This window comes from Pteronotus mesoamericanus, unplaced genomic scaffold, assembly GCF_021234165.1.
Source record: "Pteronotus mesoamericanus isolate MK-2021 breed Mesoamerican mustached bat unplaced genomic scaffold, CSHL_Meso_final contig_164, whole genome shotgun sequence".
In the NCBI taxonomy this organism is placed as follows: Eukaryota; Metazoa; Chordata; class Mammalia; order Chiroptera; family Mormoopidae; genus Pteronotus; species Pteronotus mesoamericanus.
The window spans coordinates 30,202,517-30,220,893 of record NW_026555065.1 but is presented as its reverse complement, the minus strand read 5'-3'; the positions used below and the strand labels follow the sequence as shown (position 1 = coordinate 30,220,893).

The window sequence follows — 18,377 nt, the reverse complement described above, 5'->3', positions numbered from 1 at the left end:
CCCCTCCCAATTGTGTTTAGCTGTTTATTGCTTAACAGAAACTTTACAAATGGGTCAACAGGTCATTTGAGCTAATGACAAAAATTTGTAAAACACTGGGACGGGAAAGAATTGAGAGGTTTGCTGCTGTGAAGCACCAAGATGACACAAGGGTGTGAGCTGGGATGATCCTTGCTTCTGGTTTTCTGTCTTACAAGGGCACTCTGAACTAAGAGCTGAGTGGAGACAGGAGCTTTGTGTTCTCCAACATAGTCTTGCTTCCTCAATACTCAGGGCAGACACTCCTTACCTGCTCCAGGTGGAAGACAGCTGCTGAGATTCTCTGCACACGTTCCACTGTCTTTTCTGGATTGGAAGGTTCTTCACTCTTCAAAACATCCTTGTAGAGGTTCAGTTGCCACTTTACAGCTGGGTCATCAGACTGATAATTGAAGCACACACAGGAGATGAGCAAACTCCAAAACCTCCTGTACTGAAACAGCCTTTCACTCCTAGCGTGGGTCCATAGTAATCAAGATTATGCTTTCTATTATTGCCTCTCTCTTATTTTCTCTACTTTCCTCTTCTGGAATAATGTAGATGCTATGAAGGAATTTCTCATTCTAGTTCATATGTCCCTTAACTCTTCTGTCATATTGTCTACCCATTTTTTTTCCTCTGTGCTGCATTCTAATTCCTTAAAGCAATCTTCCGATTCATAAATTCTCTTTCCAGCTATGTCTAGCCTGTTTTTTTTAATGCATAAATTGGATTTTTAATGTCAATGACTATCTTTTAATTTTTGTAATCACTGTGAGGTCTTTTTCAATAACATCTTCTTCCCTCTTTAACAAAATATAATGTCCAAGTCTTGATTTATGGATTCCATTACTACCCGTGTCTCTTTAAATATTTTAACCATACTTATTTTAAATTCCTTTCTGCAGTTCCTTAGGCTTGCATTATTCTCCTTGTTGTGTTTTCTGGCTCTCTAATAGTGGTGGATTTCCTTTCACACCTTGTTCTTTTTAAATGAGTTTGTCTTTGGGAGGAGTTCTATTCATTGGCAATCTCCGCCCGTATTCTAGGGGGTGGAGACTTTCCAAGTGATTCAGGAGATTCACATGTTTCCCTGGTTCAAGGCTAATTTTATGTAAATGTCTTGCTCTGGATTTATGCACAACATGAGTAATTAGGCCCCACAGCTGTCTTCCTTTAAGGTTCTTAAACACTCCAGCCCCTAAAATACATATCTGGTACAAAGAACTCTACAGATTTTCCCAACTGCATAAACTTCTCCTCAGTACTATGATTTAGTGTGTCTTCTTTTTCTCTTGCACTTGGGATTTCTTTTTTGCTGCCTTTTTTGGTAGTATGTTTTTTTCTCTCATTCCTATATGTTTGGGATGAAAAGAAGAGTGTTTTTTTTTTCATCCTAAACATATATTTGCATCAGCCTAGTTCTTAGGGAATCTTAGGGAATAATGCATCCGAGGAAAGAGCTGTTCAGAAATGCGGGCCTGGAAACGTATCAAATAGCCTTTAAAATCAAAGTTTGTCTTATTTTTTGATTATACCAACTCAGATACAATGCGGTTTTGGTTTCAAATCTCTGGAGCAGGAGGTGCCAAGGCTTTCCCCAGGCGTCCTGTTTCACTGCTTAACAGCATCACCGTCAGTAAATTCTGAGGCCTGATCTCACCCCCTGCTGGAGCTGGATGTTAGTTCCCATGGTGAGGAAGTGGGAAGACAGGCTTCACTGGATGCCTCTTTGCAACAGCAAAGAACAAAAATTAAGAGCTAAAAAAACAAAGATTAAGGACAGAGAACTACTCCTACCAGTTTAACACAAGTATTCTGAGCCCGTGCTTTAGAAAATCATGAGTAAATTAAGTGGGAGGGTGGCACCCTGAGGCCAGAAGGAAGCCTGTGTGAGTTCTCGTTGTCTCCCTGTGGCATCACCTTTTCCTGCAAGTGCAAGTTATTTCGCAGATGTTCCTTCACCTCTTCGTCGGTGTCCCTCTGTGGAAGGAAAAATTACATTTTATTCCTAGAGGTCACTACAGAAATGTAAAGTTGTGTGCAGGGACGTGCGGGCAGCCAAGGGAGACTTTGCTGGGATCTTTGTTACATGAACAAAAGAAGAGAAATTATGGAGGCTTGTTCCAAGGAAAACATGCTAACTCCCAAACCAGCCTCAAGAGGAGGGTGTGTTGCCTCTGTGCGCCTTGGTGTCTGTTCATCTGCTCCAACTCTCCACCCCAGGGAGGATGGGCACCTAGCATGCCCGCCTGTCATACCCGCTCAGCCGAATCGGCACAGCAACAACTTACAAAGCTGTATCGTGATTTTGCGAGGGAGATCAGCTCCTGATCGCCTGGGGTGCACATGTTCAGACCAATAGGCAGCATTTTCTTGAGCGCAGCCACGATGAGAGAGGTCTGGATGGAATACAAATCTCCCCTCCGCTTGGTCTTCTTCCGTTCCTGGTCTTGTCCTCCAGACTAGGAGACGAGGTTGACAGAAACAGAGGGGCTCAGTGACTCCGAAAGGACTGCCTCACCTTGGAGGCAGCCTGCCTCCTTGGGGCCCTATCAGTACAGGTCGGGCCTAGCAGTACATTTCAAAGGACAGTAAAAGGAGTGTGTTAAACAAAGACAACCATGTGGCCATAAAAGCCCCTGAGCCCTCTCCTTGTGCGCATGCTCACAGAACCATGTGACCAGACACACACCACGGACACCTCCAGTCTTTGCTCCCTCACTCCTGGACTGAATGAACAAATAAACTGGCGTTTTTCAAAAATGATTTGCAAACTGGCAAAATGACTCCAGAAAAGAGGTGCCAATGCTGATGCTGGGGTGACCACAGAACGGTTCTCTGTTTCCAGGGTGAAGCTGGTGTTTTGGAGCTCGGCATGGCCTCTCAGCCTTTCCTTCGAGGCAGTGCAAATTCCCTCAGCAAGAGGCAAGTCCCCGAGAAGCGCTGCTTTGGGATCTGGGTGGGGGAAAGTTAGGAGAGACCGGAACTCCCCGAGTGCGCCCCTTTGGCTCACACTTTCTCATCCCTTAGAGGGACAGTTCACCTACAGAAGCAGACAGTTTTGGAGAAGAGGCCAATGCACTGGGCTGAGGCAACCAGTGAAGAACCCTCAGCATCTACAACACATGGTGGTGGTGGTGGTGGTGGTGGTGGTGGTGGTGGTGAATGTTCAAGGAGACAAGGCACTGACTGAGGTGACCGGATTTTTCATGATGTCAGACTCAGAAAGAACAAAGCTTCCCATGTGGTACTTCACTTGCAGGCCTTTGTCTCGGCTAACTGGGTACCTGCTGGAACTGAGGGAGGGATGGGCAGCCAGAAGCAGAAATTGAAGTCAGGGACCATGAGGGAGAGAGCTGGTGCTCACCAAAGCTCTATTACATGAGGTTGCCCATGGAGCATCTGCAGCAATTTACAAGTGGCAGCTCTGCAATTTACAATGAGCTCCAGAGGGCGGGGGCCAGATGCTGCCCCTGGAACTGGTGTCTAAGACCTGGGACCCTGGGCTAGAGCCGAGCTCATTTTATAAAGGATTCTTTCTGGGAGAAGAGGAGGGTCAGAATTAACACTGCCTTGGGATGATCTCTTTAAATTACTTTCTGAAGTGTGAAAGAGGTTCATAATTATTAAGAGGTACTTTAAAAATGGATATGGTTTCTTTTACCCAGGTGGTTATATCACAAATGTCATAGCAAAGCCCCTGACCAGCAAAACCCAGTCTGGCCGAATGCTGACAGAAAACTCTACTGGCTGAGGGCCACCTTGTGCCTGGTGCTCCAAAACAGCAGGTCAGACCCAGAACAGCAGCGGGAGGGGGCAGACAGAGACCTGAGTGGGGGGAATAAAGCTAAGAGGCAGCGGCTTCTTGGGTTCCAGAACACAGCCGAAAGCTGGTTCACGCAAAGACCACAAGAGTGCCAGCTCGCTTCCTGAGTGCTTGCAAGGCTCCGTCCCTGTTCCATCTCAGCTGTAGAATTCTAAAGGTTGTGGCTAAGGCAAGACTCGTTCATAGTCCAAATTACCCCTGAAAATGCTTTGAACCATTCATACAGGATACAACCCAGTTTTATGTATATAAACTAAGAGATACCCCTTCCTTATAGAGTTGTAAAAGGCAACTAGTAACATGCTTTTTACAATCCAGGAAATATGCAAGATGTAACTATGTGGATTTGATACACAATTTAAATAATTTCTTGCTCACTCTCTATTTTATCTTGCCAATCCCAGTAGTTTATGATCCAGTGCTGCATATATGATGTGACTCCAATGTGCCTGCTACTGAAATAAAACATTTCTAATCCTCTCAAAAATTCTGAGATAGAAACGAGTCCATTTTATAAATGAGAACACGATGCTCTGAAAAATTAAGTGATTTTTCCAAGGCACAGATGAACATCTGAGTCGACATCTAGACCCAAGGCTATCTGTCCATGGCTCCATTTTCCTTTTCTACCTGAGGACTACATGTGACCTGCTTCCTGCACAACCCTTTTCTCTGCCCCGAACGTCGGCACAGAGTGCTTGGGACAATGGCAGCAGACGCACATCAATGAAGAGAGAGAAATATTTCCAAGGAATAACCTGTATGGATTCTGGGAAAACTGTCTCAAGGTTCATTTCACCATATGTACATTTTGTGCAAAAACTCATGGTTGGTTATCTGCTGTTTTCAAATCCTGGAGCTTAGTCCTTGGAAAACTCTCTTTGAATCATGGGAACCTTGTACAAGAGGCAGAAATGTACAGTGTGAAGGGCAAACGGGAGTCTGACCCTGCACAGCACAGCAGAGGAGTGTCCCCCAGGTTCTCAAGCCCCGTCAGTGTCCCTGTCTCTGTTAGTGTGCTGGCTGCAGAGTGGGCAGCTGGGGAAGGGAGCAGAGATAGCAAGGAGACCTCGGATAGGGCGAGGCTTGGCTGGCTTCCCCGGCTTCCCCATTCCAAAGGTGGGTAGGCCTACATTCACTCTTTGACAGGCAGTTGTCTTCCCTGGAGCAGGCCTGGGGGACCTCCAGGTGAGAAAATCCATCCTGTACCACCCCCATGGTGATCACAGTGCAGAGGGTGGCCAGAGCCTGGCACCTCTAATACTAGAACAGAAAAGACACGTCATGCATTTGACCTGTACCTTTACTTGCATGGCCTGTGTGGAAAGACAAAAGAAAAAAAAAAAAAAACAAGGAGAAGAGTCAGTCAGTAAAAGCAGGGGTCCAAGGCATAAGGTACCACATGTTAGTCATAGCTTCTTAGTCCCAGTTCCTCAGCCAACACAACAGAAACGTAACCATTATGGAAGCCAGTTGAACATGGCACATAGAGTGAGGGGGAGATAAGCACGGAGGTTAATTTGGTCACTTATACCCAGACTAAGCATAGCACCCTGGCGCCAAAGTGGTCTCAGAGATCACTTCCAGGTTGTGTAACACTCAGACCCAGGGGGTCTTCAGATGAACTCCTTGAATCTAAAGTCTTTCCCCTCCCGCCTCCCTCCTTTCACCTGGGTGGGCTGTAGACAATCTGTCATTTAACCAAAGACCCCAATTTTCTTTCTTCCTTCTACCCACTGCATCATCACCTCTAGGAGATCTGTGGTTATAAAAATATGGAAATGTCTAATTGCTATGCTGTATGCCTGAAACTAATATATTTTATGTCATCTATAATTGAAAAATACATTTAAAAAAAAAAAAGAAGAAGAGAGGGCAGATCTGAGCTAAGGGGGGATGGGTGTGCTTATGCTAAAAAGTTTGCTAAACCAAAAGGACTCCAGGAATTTTTCAGGGAGTTCAGGATCATCGCAGAGCCTGAAGGGTGGAGTACCTCCCCTCCTGGGCTGTGGCCTTTGATTATACCTGAGGTCAAAGGCTCCTACACCCCAGAGACTTCAATTTTATTCTTTCCTTCACATATTGCTAAGATTAGTTGATTCGATCTGTTTCACTAATACTGGAAAAACTTTTTGAAAGAGGTGCCTAAAAGTTTTTTATTTCCTAAACAAAAATGTATGAATTCCTATGCCTTCATAATTGTTTAATTTCCCCCAGTAGTTTAAGATTAAGCAGATGACTTTTTATGTGAACTACAGGAAAAAACATAGACTTTTAATGGATGAAGGAGGTGAAGAGGGAGAGGGGGCAGAGAGAGGGAGAAAGCAGAGGGGGAGAGGGAGAGGGAGATTGTGAGACAGCACTCAAGCTGCAGGAGTATAAGAGCAAAAGGAATAAAAATAAAAATGAAAAACTTTGGGCTGGGGGGCTGTATGGAATGAGAGAGAGAGAGAGAGAGCTTGTGTGTGAGGGAGGGGGGAAGAGGGGAGTGGGGGGAGAGAGAGAGAGACAGGGAGAGAGAGGACAGTAGGGGATGCTGGAGTAAGAATGAACTCACACACATAATTCTGAATGCCCTTAGAAAACTCAAAGACATCTTCTAAACGCCTCCCTATCCTTTTTCAGTATGTGGAAATCACTCATGGAGTGGAGTGGCTTTAAACAACAAGGCACTCCAATATTTCCTGCATCATGTCTCTTTCATTGTTTATAATCTTGGTCAAGGAACTGGCATTTCTTGGGCTAAATGTGTTCCAACTTACCACGGCCCTCCGATGAAGCTGCTGCCATTTTTTCAGAAAACAAAATGAGTTTTAAAACAAAAATCACTTGCCCAGCTTACTTATGCTTAACTTAACATATATTTGTGAACCAGTGTTATATAAACAAAATGTACAATGAGCTTTCAAAAAAAAATCTGCTTTAGCCTCCAGAAAAATCACACATCTTTGAACTGACCTCAGTTAACCAAGTACGAGCAGTGTGGCCCACTGTTTATTTTCCTCTGCTTCCTTTCCATTCGCAATGGCAGGTGCAGTGTGTGTGTGGACATGCAGCATTCCACATACATCTCTGCACCGGCTGCTGTGTGCACTGTGGCCAATACCGTTTATACAACGCCAGAATTCAATTAAGAGCGGAGATAAAAAAGCAAGCACAGGTGACTAGTGGCCATTCAGATCAGGTAGTGGGAAGAATTTCTAATTTCAGGGAGGCAACGACAATGAGATTTCAATTGATAATAAGAAAGACTATCCCTTCTGTGGCTCCTCAATATATAATTGTGCATCCAGAAAAGAGCAGAAAAGGCTATGAGTTGCAGTTTTGGAGGCATGGCATCTCTCTGTCTGAAATAATGCACTGCATTTACGTAATGTTTTTTTGCTAAAGATGCAACTCGAAACTGAATTTTATTTTTTATTGATTTGAGAGAAAGAAAGAGAGAAATATCAATCTGTTGTTCTGCTTACTTATGCATTCACTGGTTGATTCTTGTATGTGCATAGACCAGAAATCAAATCTCAACCTTGGTGCGTTGGGACGATACTCTTACTAACCAAGCCACCTGCCAAGGCCTGAAACTGACTTTTGAACGGAACATCTTTGTAGAGTTGGGAGGGGTCAGCTAGTAAGCTCAACACCTACAGATTGGTAAATCAGGGCCCAGAGGAGGTAAGTGAATGATGCAAGGCCATACCTCTAGTCAACAGTTGGGCCAAGAGGAGGACTTATTTACTTATTTACTATTATATTTTTCTATATTTTTTAATAAGTATATCTTATTTACTATTATATTTTTTGTCTCAACTGATGCAACCAGAACAATATGAATATTTGTTACCCCAAAGAGCATGGCAAATATTATTTAATACCTCGGGAGTGTCCTAACATCCATTACACTATAACTGCCCTTATCCCATGTGGCTCAGAAAAAACTGGGAAACAATGTCAATGGAAATAAAATAAAAGGGTTTGCTAGTATAGACTAATCTTATCAATGGGGGAGATGCAAAGATTCTGAATATGACCATCTTTTGACAAAACAAACATATACCTTTCCTCATTCAGTGATGTGAATGGACACAATTTCAGGTTAGTTTGTTAGTAGGTTAGTTTTGAAATGTCATTCTTCATCACCTCATCTCCTTCCCAGTGTAAACCCAAGGAACCCGAGTATCCACTCATCACCAGAGGGTTGAGATGTCTGCCTGAAACTTTTTTAGGTGGGTGGGGTCAAAGGAGAGCTTGTAATGGCTGTAAGAAAACCCTTTAGAGGGAACTTAAGATAAAGGTCCAGGGATCTGGAGTCTGAACTATTCTACTTCATATACCTGACCTGAGCAGATGTGCTTGCTAAAAGTTGCATGTGAAATAAATTTGGAAAATCAAAAGTTATATAAAGTTCAAAAGGATCCAACACAAGTAAGGTTCCTTTGCAACTAAGATTTCTCTTCAATGTGAATATATAATCCTGATCACTCCATTTTGTATGTGCATGATTTTATTTTTTTCCTTTTAAAATATATTTTATTATGTCATTACAGTTGTCCCACTTTTTTCTCCTTTGCCCCCTCCACCTGGTACCCCCCTTTCCTTCAGCAGTCCCCCTCCTTAGTTCATGTCCATGGGTCATGCATATGTTCTTTGGCTTCTCCATTTCCTATATCTACTTTGTATCTACAATTTGTGCTTCTTAATTTCTGCACCTTTTCTTCCATTTTCCCCCTTCCCCCTCCCAGCTGTTAACTCTCCAAATGATCTCCATATCTATGATTCTGTTCCTGTTCTGGTTGTTTGCTTAGTTAGTTTTTTTAGATTCAGTTGTTGATAATTGTGAATTTGTTGCTCTTTTAATGTTCATAGTTTTGATCTTCTCTTTCTTATAGAAGTCCCTTTAACATTTAATGTAATAATGGCTTGGTGTTGATGAACTCCCTTAGCTTTAGCTTGTCTGGGAAGCACTTTTTCTGCCCTTCCATTCCAAATGCTAGCTTTGCTGGGTAGAGTAATCTAGATTGTAGAGCCTTGCTTTTTATCACTTTGAATGCTTCTTGCCAGTGCTTTCTTGCTTGAAAAGTTTTTTTTGAGAAATCAGCTGATAGTCTTATGGGAACTCCTTTGTAGGTAACTTTGCTTTTCTCTTGCTGCTTCTAAGATTCTCTCTTTTCTTTAACCTTTGGCATTTTAATCATGATATGCCTTGCTGTGATCTTCTTTGGGTCCAAGTTGTTTGGGACTCTCTGTGCTTCCTGGACCTGTATGTCTATTTACTTTGCCAAATTAGGGTAGTTTTCTTTCATTATTTCTTCAGATAAGTTTTCAGTTTCTTGCTCTTTCTCTTCTCCTTCTGGCACCCCTATGATTTGGATGTTGGCACATTTAAAGATGTCCCATAGATTCCTAAGCCTATCATTTTTTTAAAATTATGTTTTCTTCCTGCAGTTCTGGTTGAATGTTTTTTCCTTCCTTGTGTTCCAAACTGTTGGTTTGATTCATGACCTCATCCTCTCCATTGTTGGTTCCCTGTAGATTTTTCTTTATTTCACTATGTGCAACCTTCATTTCTTCCCTTATGTTTTTGCTGTACTCAGTGAGTTCTTTGAGCATCCCAACCACCAGTGTTTTGAACTCTGGTTCAGGTAGGTTGGTTATTTCCATTTTGTTTAGTTCTTTTCCTGGGGTTTTCTGTTCTTTCATTGGGGCCATATTTTTTTGTCTCCTCAATTTGGCAGCCTCCCTGTGTTTGTTTCTGTATATTAGGTAGAGCTGCTTTGACTCCCTGTAAAAGGCACCTATAAACTGTGTGGGGCAAAGCCTTAGGTGATCACCAGGGCAGGGTAACCCGTTTCACCACTTTGTGGCTCTGTGTGGGCAGAGGGCTCAGAGAAGGGACAATGCCACTGCCTGGCTTCTGGAGGTTTGCCTGGCATCTCCCTCTTTCCAGTCACTTGACCCATTTCCCACAGGCCACTGGCACCCTTCCCACTGTTGCCCTGGTGGTGAGCCCCACAGTGGGTGGGTTCGTGTACATTCTAAGTTTGTGCAGGCCCTTTAAGTGAACTCTCTTGAAAATCCAACAGTTTCTTATGTCCCCCCACCCCTCACTGGTTTTTATTGCCATAAGTTTTGGGGATTTACCTTCCTGGTACTGGAACTCTGGGCTGTGTGGTCTGGCCTAGGGCTGAGATTGCTCACTCCCAAGGTATCCATCCCAATTTTTCCCCACCACACGTCAATGTGCCACCACCACCCCATCTCTGCATGACACTGTGTCTCTGTGCCTCTCCACCTGTCTCAGTGACTCCATCCCTTCTACCCATCTGGATAAATGTGGCTTCTTTAAATCCCTGGTTGTTGGACTTCCATGCAGCTCAATTTTCTGACGGTTCTGGTTGTTATTTGTTTTGAGAAATATCTGTAATTCTCTCTGTGGTTGTGCGAGGAGGTGAAGCGTGTCTACCTATGCCTCCATTTTCTATGCATACTTTTGTTGATCAAACTTTACATAGCAGTGTATATCAGATTCTAAACTTCAAAAGTCAATTTTTGGGTGCTGGAAGAAGTCTTGGTGTCAACACAGCTTAAGGATGGAAGGGCTGGGAAGTTCAGAGTGATTGGGCTGACCAGAGCTAGCCACACATGGTGAAGATCTGAGTGTTGATTTTTGGTGTCATACCAGGCCCTTGTCTGCAGCTCCACATGATAGGTCTTCTGCCTCAAATGGTTATTTGGGAAGATGCCCCAAGAACTTCACTACAAACCCATGATTGTCATCTTTCCAGAACTGATTTTCACTTTTGAGGGGTCCCCATGCATCCACCTTTGTGTTCCTCAAAGGCAGCACTGTACCAGCAATGAGAGAGATGTACATCTCAGGTATGGCATGTCACTTATACTTGTCATATACAGTCAGCCCTCATTGAGGCATACTTCTTAGGGGAAGAGGGTCAAGGGTAAGCCATAACAGCTGGTAACAAAGTATCACAGTTAAATAAGCCTTGCTTTTGTATGTACATCTGAAGGAATGTGTCTCAGAATTCTCTCCCATCAAATCAGCAAAGCCTCACTGTGCAGAGCTGACCTAGAAGGAGCTGGGAGGCCAGTTCCCTCTCCTGTATCCTTGCTACAGTCCTCTCTATAGGTTACTATTTTTTTCCAGACAGATGTCCAGTATGCCCTCTTTCACATATTTCCAGCAGGGAGATGGATAAATGTTTGGGTTTATGAATGCAACTCACATGGAAAATAAACAGAAGGCATTAAGAGATCAGCACAGCTGAAATAAAGCCGCTATTGGATGCTTCAGGCAGGAGGACAAGAAGTTTACCATAGAATATGTGCTAATGAACTCTTCAAAGCAAGGTAATTTCCTAATCAGAAGGTGACTCTAGGCACCTGTATTTCTGCAGCTTCACTACACAGGTAGCTCTATTTAAATACTGACAGCAGGCTTGTTTTAGAGACCTCTCAAATACCTTTGGCAAGTCTTGAAACAAACCTTTTGACATACAAGCAGGTATTTATTAATAAAATGCAATGACCATGCTTATTTGAGAGCAGTTTTTTCTGGTTCGTTCTCAAAGAAACAACAGTAGAGGCTGTTGGTTTGACCTAAATGCAGTACAGAGCTAATCCCTTCACATATCAAAGACACATAACTTAGGTCAAGGTTGAAGAGTCTTTGGAATCGATTACTAAGGACTTACTTTTGACATCTTGCTTTTGCTGTCTCCAGTTAAAAATGCCAAATTATTAATTTCATTCTGAATCACAAAATTTTGCTCTTCCCTCTTGAAGTTCTAAGTGGTGGGGAGGATAGAAAAGCAAACATTACAAGACAGTTCTCCGAGGTCTGTACCTTTCACAGCCATCTCTAAGTCCAGGGCCCACATGTGTCCTTACGTTAGATTTGCACCACAGGATGAAGACCTCTGCCACCATGCGGAAGAGCTGGTCCGAATCAGTATCAGGGCTTTTGAGCCAGTTAGATCTGAATTGAAAAGCAAATGAATATGCATATGAAATTCAATTCTGATTCAAACAGTCACACTCATTGGACATTGGATGCACACATTTAGCAGATAAAACTGTATCCCCATGAGAAAGCGATCATCAGAGAGACAAAGACCGATACACACTTTCCGTGCTTAGATACAGGCACGTAATTGTTGTAGATATTTTTGAAGGGCCTGCAATAATCATTTCCATTTTACCAAAGGACTCAAGGATTATCTTGGAAAACAGATGTTAGAAGTCAACATTTCAAAATTGTCAAGGATAGTTGTTTTTTTTCTTTAAACAGATGAAGTGATTAAGGTTACACTTTAAGTTTTGGGACAAACATCCTTTAATACATAATCACGCAAAACTAGGAAAGTCTTGGTTACTATGACATCTAATCTTGTCTTTGACACTTGTAATTGTCAAGCCTCTGAAATGCTGAGCACTATACAAACAGGCCTCATCCCTTTTCCTGTCAAAGCCAATTTCAAGGGGAAAAAAAAGTAAGACATCATGTTTCACACTGTTGACTGAAGTGTGTGGGCAGTGACCAAACCTCTCCTATGCCCTCTGAAAGGCTTTGGAAATTGCCTACAAATGGTCATTATTCATGTCTTAAAAAAACAAAACAAAACAGACTTGGTTAAGAAACTTCACAGTGGCAGCCAGAAGGCTAAATTACAGTAGAAGTCAGTCAATTTCTAAAAGTTCTCTTGCCCCTAAGCATCTTACACATTTGAGTTAAATTATATTTTGAAAGGGCTGGGTGAGGTGGCATTTTCAAATACTTGTATAGTGACATAGGAATTCAGTTGTCTATTGTCTTTCTTAACTTAAAGAAAACGTGGGCTTTCACGGATGGCCTGAAAACCCCCATGTCCCTTGGTGCGTGCAGGGGCAGTAGCTCTCCAAAGCCAGTTTCCTATACCTTGGCACATCAGACTGAACTGCCCCTAGCTGGCTGACCTGCTGCCCACCCGTAGATAGCATGAACCAGGCTACGGAAGAAAACTGAAGACAAGGAGGCCAAGGCCACTCTTGGATCCCTCTCTCATCTCCTGAATTCCTTACTGCTCTGAGTTCTGGTTTCACGGAGGTTCTTGTCTAATCTTTCTTGCTTTTTTTTCAACTAGTTTCTCCGGAATGTGGCAGACGCTACAGGTGGTTTGCTCATTCTCTTCTCTTCTCAGAACAAAACCCCATTGTATTCTGAGTGGCATTGAGGCTGTGGGGATCATCACGTAACTGAGTTCTGATCAATAAAACGGCAGTTGATGTTGTTGCATGGGCCCTTTGGAAAAGCTTTCTGCCAAGAGATCAGATGGCTGAAGGTGCCTTTTTGCCTTCCTGCTTCCTGTATGCAATGATATTAGGATGTTTCTAATTGGTAGATTGTGCTATCAAAGTAACTTTGATGATAGAAGCCAATGTTAGGGATGGAAAGACAAAGGAGTGAGAGGAATGACAAATCTAGTCCTGGACTGGATATCGTTGGACTTCTTTCATGTGTGAGAGTTAGCTTCTAGTTTGTTTAAGCAATTGTAATCAGGTATCCATTACTGGAAGCCAAATGCAATCCAAACTTGAGGTTTGACATTGGTAATGCTTTTTGATTTTTTTTTATATTGATTTTTTGGGAGGGCTTTTTCAGGGTCAAATGTTAAGTTTTAGTAGAACTGGCTGCTGTTCATTCTTTAGTATTTTGGTTGAAACGAACTATATATTGGGTTGGCCAAAAAGTCTGTTTAGTTTCTTCTGTAAAATAAGAGACACATTTTTCATTTTCACCAATAATTTTCATTGATTTGGATATTTTGAGTATGTTGGCTATCTCTGCATGATATAATGTTGATTGTTCTCAACTTATGTCTCAGTTTGATCACTATCAACTTCAACTGGTCTGCCCAACCATGGAGCATTGTCGGAGAAATCTCCAGCACAAAACTTCACAGACCACTTTGGCACATTGGATCAGACACAGCACCTTCTCCATAAACTGCACAAATCTTTTTCTTTGCATTTCAGTTGCATTTTTGACCCTTCTTGAAATAATAAAGCATAATATGCCAAAAATGGTGCATATTTTCTCTTATCTCCAATATTAAAATGGCTACATAAAAATTTACTAGTTTTGATAAGTTTTTTAAAAAATGCATGCTGATATGACAGCTGTCACAGTACAATGTAACAAAACTGTTTTGAATGAAGTTAAAGACAACTAAGCACTATTAGAGTCATCGTACAGAAAAAACCAAATGAACATTTTGGACAACCCAATAGGCTGGCACTATGCCCAGGGTGGGAAGAGACGAGGGGTCAAATCCTATCCTACCGAGGAAAAATACGGCCACAGGGACACTAGCAGGAACACTGAAAACAACCTTAGGTAAACTGTTCCTCCCAGGAGAATGAAGAGGATTTTGATCCCTTTGCCTTCATATGGGAAAGCAGTTTTAGCTGAATGAATTTCGTTTTCGTTACTCTTCTTTTTAAATACTTAAGGTTTTTTTTTTAATTTATTGATTTGGGAGAGAGAGAAACATCGATTTGCCATTCACCTGTCCATGCATTCACTGGCTGACTCTTGCATGTGCCCTGATTAGGGATTGCACCAGCAACCTTGGCACATCAGGATGATACTCCAACCAACTGAGCTACCTGGCCTGGACCATTGCTCTTCTTCTAAGAGGAAAATCTTTACTCTTTATTTCTAGTGAAGTCCTTTTGTCAGGTTCAGAGTGGTGGGTGTGCATGAAGAATATCTCATTAAATGTCTTCCCCCAGGTACACAAACCCTCTGCACCTTTCTCAAGCCAGATTAAGATGGTATTTGCCAGAGAATAGAAGATCCTGACCTCACATCTATTTGCTCATAGCCTTTCTACCCTTATGTGATGTATCTGCTCATCTTCCCCAGCTCTCAGTCGTCCACAGAATTCATGATCTCTCTTAATATTCAGACACTTGATCCTTTCGGAGGCACATAACTGATGCCTGAGTCTCTTATCATCTGCACTGCATGCTGCTAAAGAACAGCTGGAAAACACAAGGCTGTAGGTGGGGAGAAGATTGGGTTCAGTGGTAGTGATCAGTGGGGGTGATGGTGAAGCAACCCAAGTGGATGAAATTACTGACTGTATTAATGGAGAAAATAAGCACAATAATAAAATCTTGGATGATGGCAAGAGGAAAGAGAGTTTGACTTGCATTGTCAAAAAGATAAGTTATCAGATTTTGAAAGTTCATGGTCAAGTTGTCTGACTTGGAGGTAAGAGCGTCTCTCAGCCCTGTTCCTGAACTTCCAGTAGCAGATGTGTCTGCTTAGGCCATTGCTGCACAGCGCTCCCTTTAACAGGTTGAGAGATGGGTTTTCTCCAAAGTCACACTATTTAAAGTCGTTTGTTTCCATGTGCTGATTGTTTCTGATTTCCAGATAGTAGGGTAAGAAGCCAATGCCTCTTGGAGAGAGATTTTCTTCAACCTATGGTGACTTAGTATCTCCTGGATAAGACAGAGAGATGATTTGCTTTTCTCTGACCACACCACACACATACCACACCCCACACCACACCACACACCACACTACACACACACCACACCACACCAGGAATTCCTGCTCATTGTGGGTCAGCTTCAGGCTGCACACTGACCAGCAGAAGCTTAAACACTGCTATGGCAAGGCTGAAGATTAATATAATGAGGAGAAACACAGAGGATGACAGAAGACAGCACTCTTCAATATTTAAAGAGCTGCCACAAGAGACATTGATATAGTTTTGGGTGGCTCTGAAGAGCAAAATAAGAGCCAATGGTAGCAGTTACCTCTGAGCTCAAAATAGTTGGGAGTGTCTGACGGTGGAATGGGAGTTGCACTCATGGGAAGGCTATACCTGTTGTCTATAACCATGGTGGATAAATAATCAGAGACAGGACATGTACTGCTAGGAAAAAGGGAAGGGGTATTTATTCTTCCAGTTAGAAGAAAGATGAAATGACCTCAAATATTCCTGCCAACTCCACAATCCCATAATTGCAAGCCAGCTAATTCTTTTGGGTGAAGAAAGGACTTGAAGAAGGTCATGGCACACACACAGGAAGGAAGCATTTCTAAGCAAGGCTCAGGTGGCCATAATGCTCCCTGGTGTTCAGAGCAAAACGGGCTGAAAAGTGGGGGTGAATGAATTAATGATGATCTCAAAGACTCTCTGACTTTGCCATTTTTAGCACTGTCAAACACTGGAGGTGGGACACACTCTATCTTGAGTCTTGGTCGTCAACAGTGACAAATGACATCAAAGAGCTATTATTGGAGTAAGCTTACTCTACTTTCATTTTTGTTTTCACCTCAAACTCTGACAAATTCCTTCTCTAAACTGTTAACATAATTCTATTAATTGGAAATGACTAAAATGATGACTGTCAGCACAGAATTTCATTTGAGAAAGTGAGTCAAATTTCCCAAAGACAGGTTAGGGATTAGATGGACACACACACACACACACACACACACACACACACACACACACACACACACAGAGTGGGTAAGGTGTTTATTTTGAAATGCTATATATAAGTAATCTTAAATTATTTGAAATAGTAAGTACAATTTGCCTTATAAAATAAATGGGCATATTCAGACCTACTTCCTGCCCATGACAGAATGGCATACCACTCAAAATGTTAGCAATGTTCCCTCAAATACTAATATTCCTGGGTCCTTTTAATATCTATGAGGTATTTTAAAATCAAGCTTTCCCAAGTTTATATTTTAGGCCTGTAAGCTTTAAGAGGGTGTGGTATAATAAAAAAAAATCTATTTGGTCTTTGCCTTCCACTGGGACCAAAAATCCTTTGTTCCCCTTCCTATTCGTGGTCATTACGCTCCTGTGCCCTCATTTCCCTCATCATTCAGCTTAAATTCCATAGTAAGTCTTCACAATTACTCACTTACATACACCCTCAACTCCCTAACCAATTTTTTCTTTGTCATACTCACTTTGCAAAACCCCAACCCCAGTTAAATCCATCTCTCTTCCTACTCTGGGCCTAAGCCTGGCAGCTGAACTGGCTGGAGAAAATGGACAACCTGCTGATGAATCTCACTTTAAATTTATGATCATAGGTCTCCAGTGGGCCCCTTAATGCTGCCTGGCAATCCCACTGCACTTCCCTGATCCATCTACTCTCCCACTCCCCGGCCACTGCCCTCCCCAACCCTTTACCCCCAACTTTCGATCATCAGCTCTTGCCTGGGTCACTGTGACCCTCCCAACTGGTCTCCTCACTTCGTTTTTTGCCTTTATCCCTTGCCACAGCGTTCAAAGAGTGAATCAGATGACTTCACAAATTAGCTCAAAACCTCCACCAAATACTCAACTCACCTCCTTACTCCTTACATCTCCAAGCACCTTCCCCCCATCCTTATGCTTAGCTGATGATCTTGCCTCCTACCTCACTGAGAATGGAAGCAATCGGAAAAGCACTGCCACAGACTCCGTCCGTATGTGAACACAGGTGTATGGTATGTATGTTGTGTATGGTATGTATGTATGTATGTGTGTGTGTGTGTGTATGCATGTGTGTGTGTGCGTGAACCAGTGTTAGCACCCACTCTGCTCTCCTCCCTGCTGTTGCGAATGAACTATCTGAGGCTGATTCTTTGTCTGTTCAAGCACATTGCTTCAGAAATCCTCTCTCTCTGATTAATTTCCTCTTCTCTATTGAATATTCCCATTAACCAAGAAACAAGCTGACAAGTCTCCCATCTCAAAAAGGCTTCTCTTGACCCTTCTTCTATTTTCAACTACCATCCCATTTCTCTGTTCCGCTTTACATTAAAACTCCTTGAACAAGCTGTCTGCATTGCTGCCTCCAAGTCCTTTTCTTCCATTCTCTTCTACCCCACTCCAAGGAGGCTTTCGTCTCCATTGGTCCACTGAAACTGCTCTGGCCAGGGTCACCAATAAACTTCATTTAGCATTCTTTCCTACTAGAAAAGCTTTATGAAGTTGGCACCCAGAACACAACATTCTGTGGGTTCCTCCTGTCTCATTAGTTGCTCCTGCTTAGTCACCGATTTCTCTTTTTCTGCCTGACCTCTTAATGTTGGAGAGGATGAGGGCTAAGTGCCTGGAACTGTTCTCTTTCCCCCTCAGTCCTTTATCTCATCCAGTCTCATGGGTCTTAAAAACTCCATGCCAACATGTTGATGATTCCCAAATTTCTATATCTACACCAAACCTCTCTCCTGAACTCTGCACTCATATTCAATTGCCCATTTAACATTTTCATTTTGATATTGATTAGGCAACTGAAACTTTTAATTCTCACATGAGAAATGCTTATTGATTTTAGAGAGAGGGGAAGGGAGGCAGGGAAAAAGGGAGAGAAACATCAATTGATTGCCCCTCGCATGTGCCCCAGCCAAGGACCTAACCACAACCCAGGCACGGACCCTGACTGGGAATCAAACCTGTGACTTTTGGTTTACACCAGCAGGGGTGTCCAACCTTTTGGTGTCTCTGCCCCA

The 18,377-nt window shown here is 42.7% G+C and overlaps 1 protein-coding gene across 1 annotated transcript in view; it reads right to left on the bottom strand.

The window, feature by feature from the left end:
- The window catches only part of RYR3 (ryanodine receptor 3), a 509,318-nt gene that overhangs the window by 44,751 nt on the left and 446,190 nt on the right, over positions 1-18,377 (bottom strand). Inside the window, 5 exon segments of the mRNA XM_054565625.1 lie at positions 290-421; positions 1,942-2,001; positions 2,313-2,483; positions 11,554-11,646; positions 11,750-11,837. Of these exon segments, the coding sequence (XP_054421600.1) occupies positions 290-421; positions 1,942-2,001; positions 2,313-2,483; positions 11,554-11,646; positions 11,750-11,837 (544 nt within the window).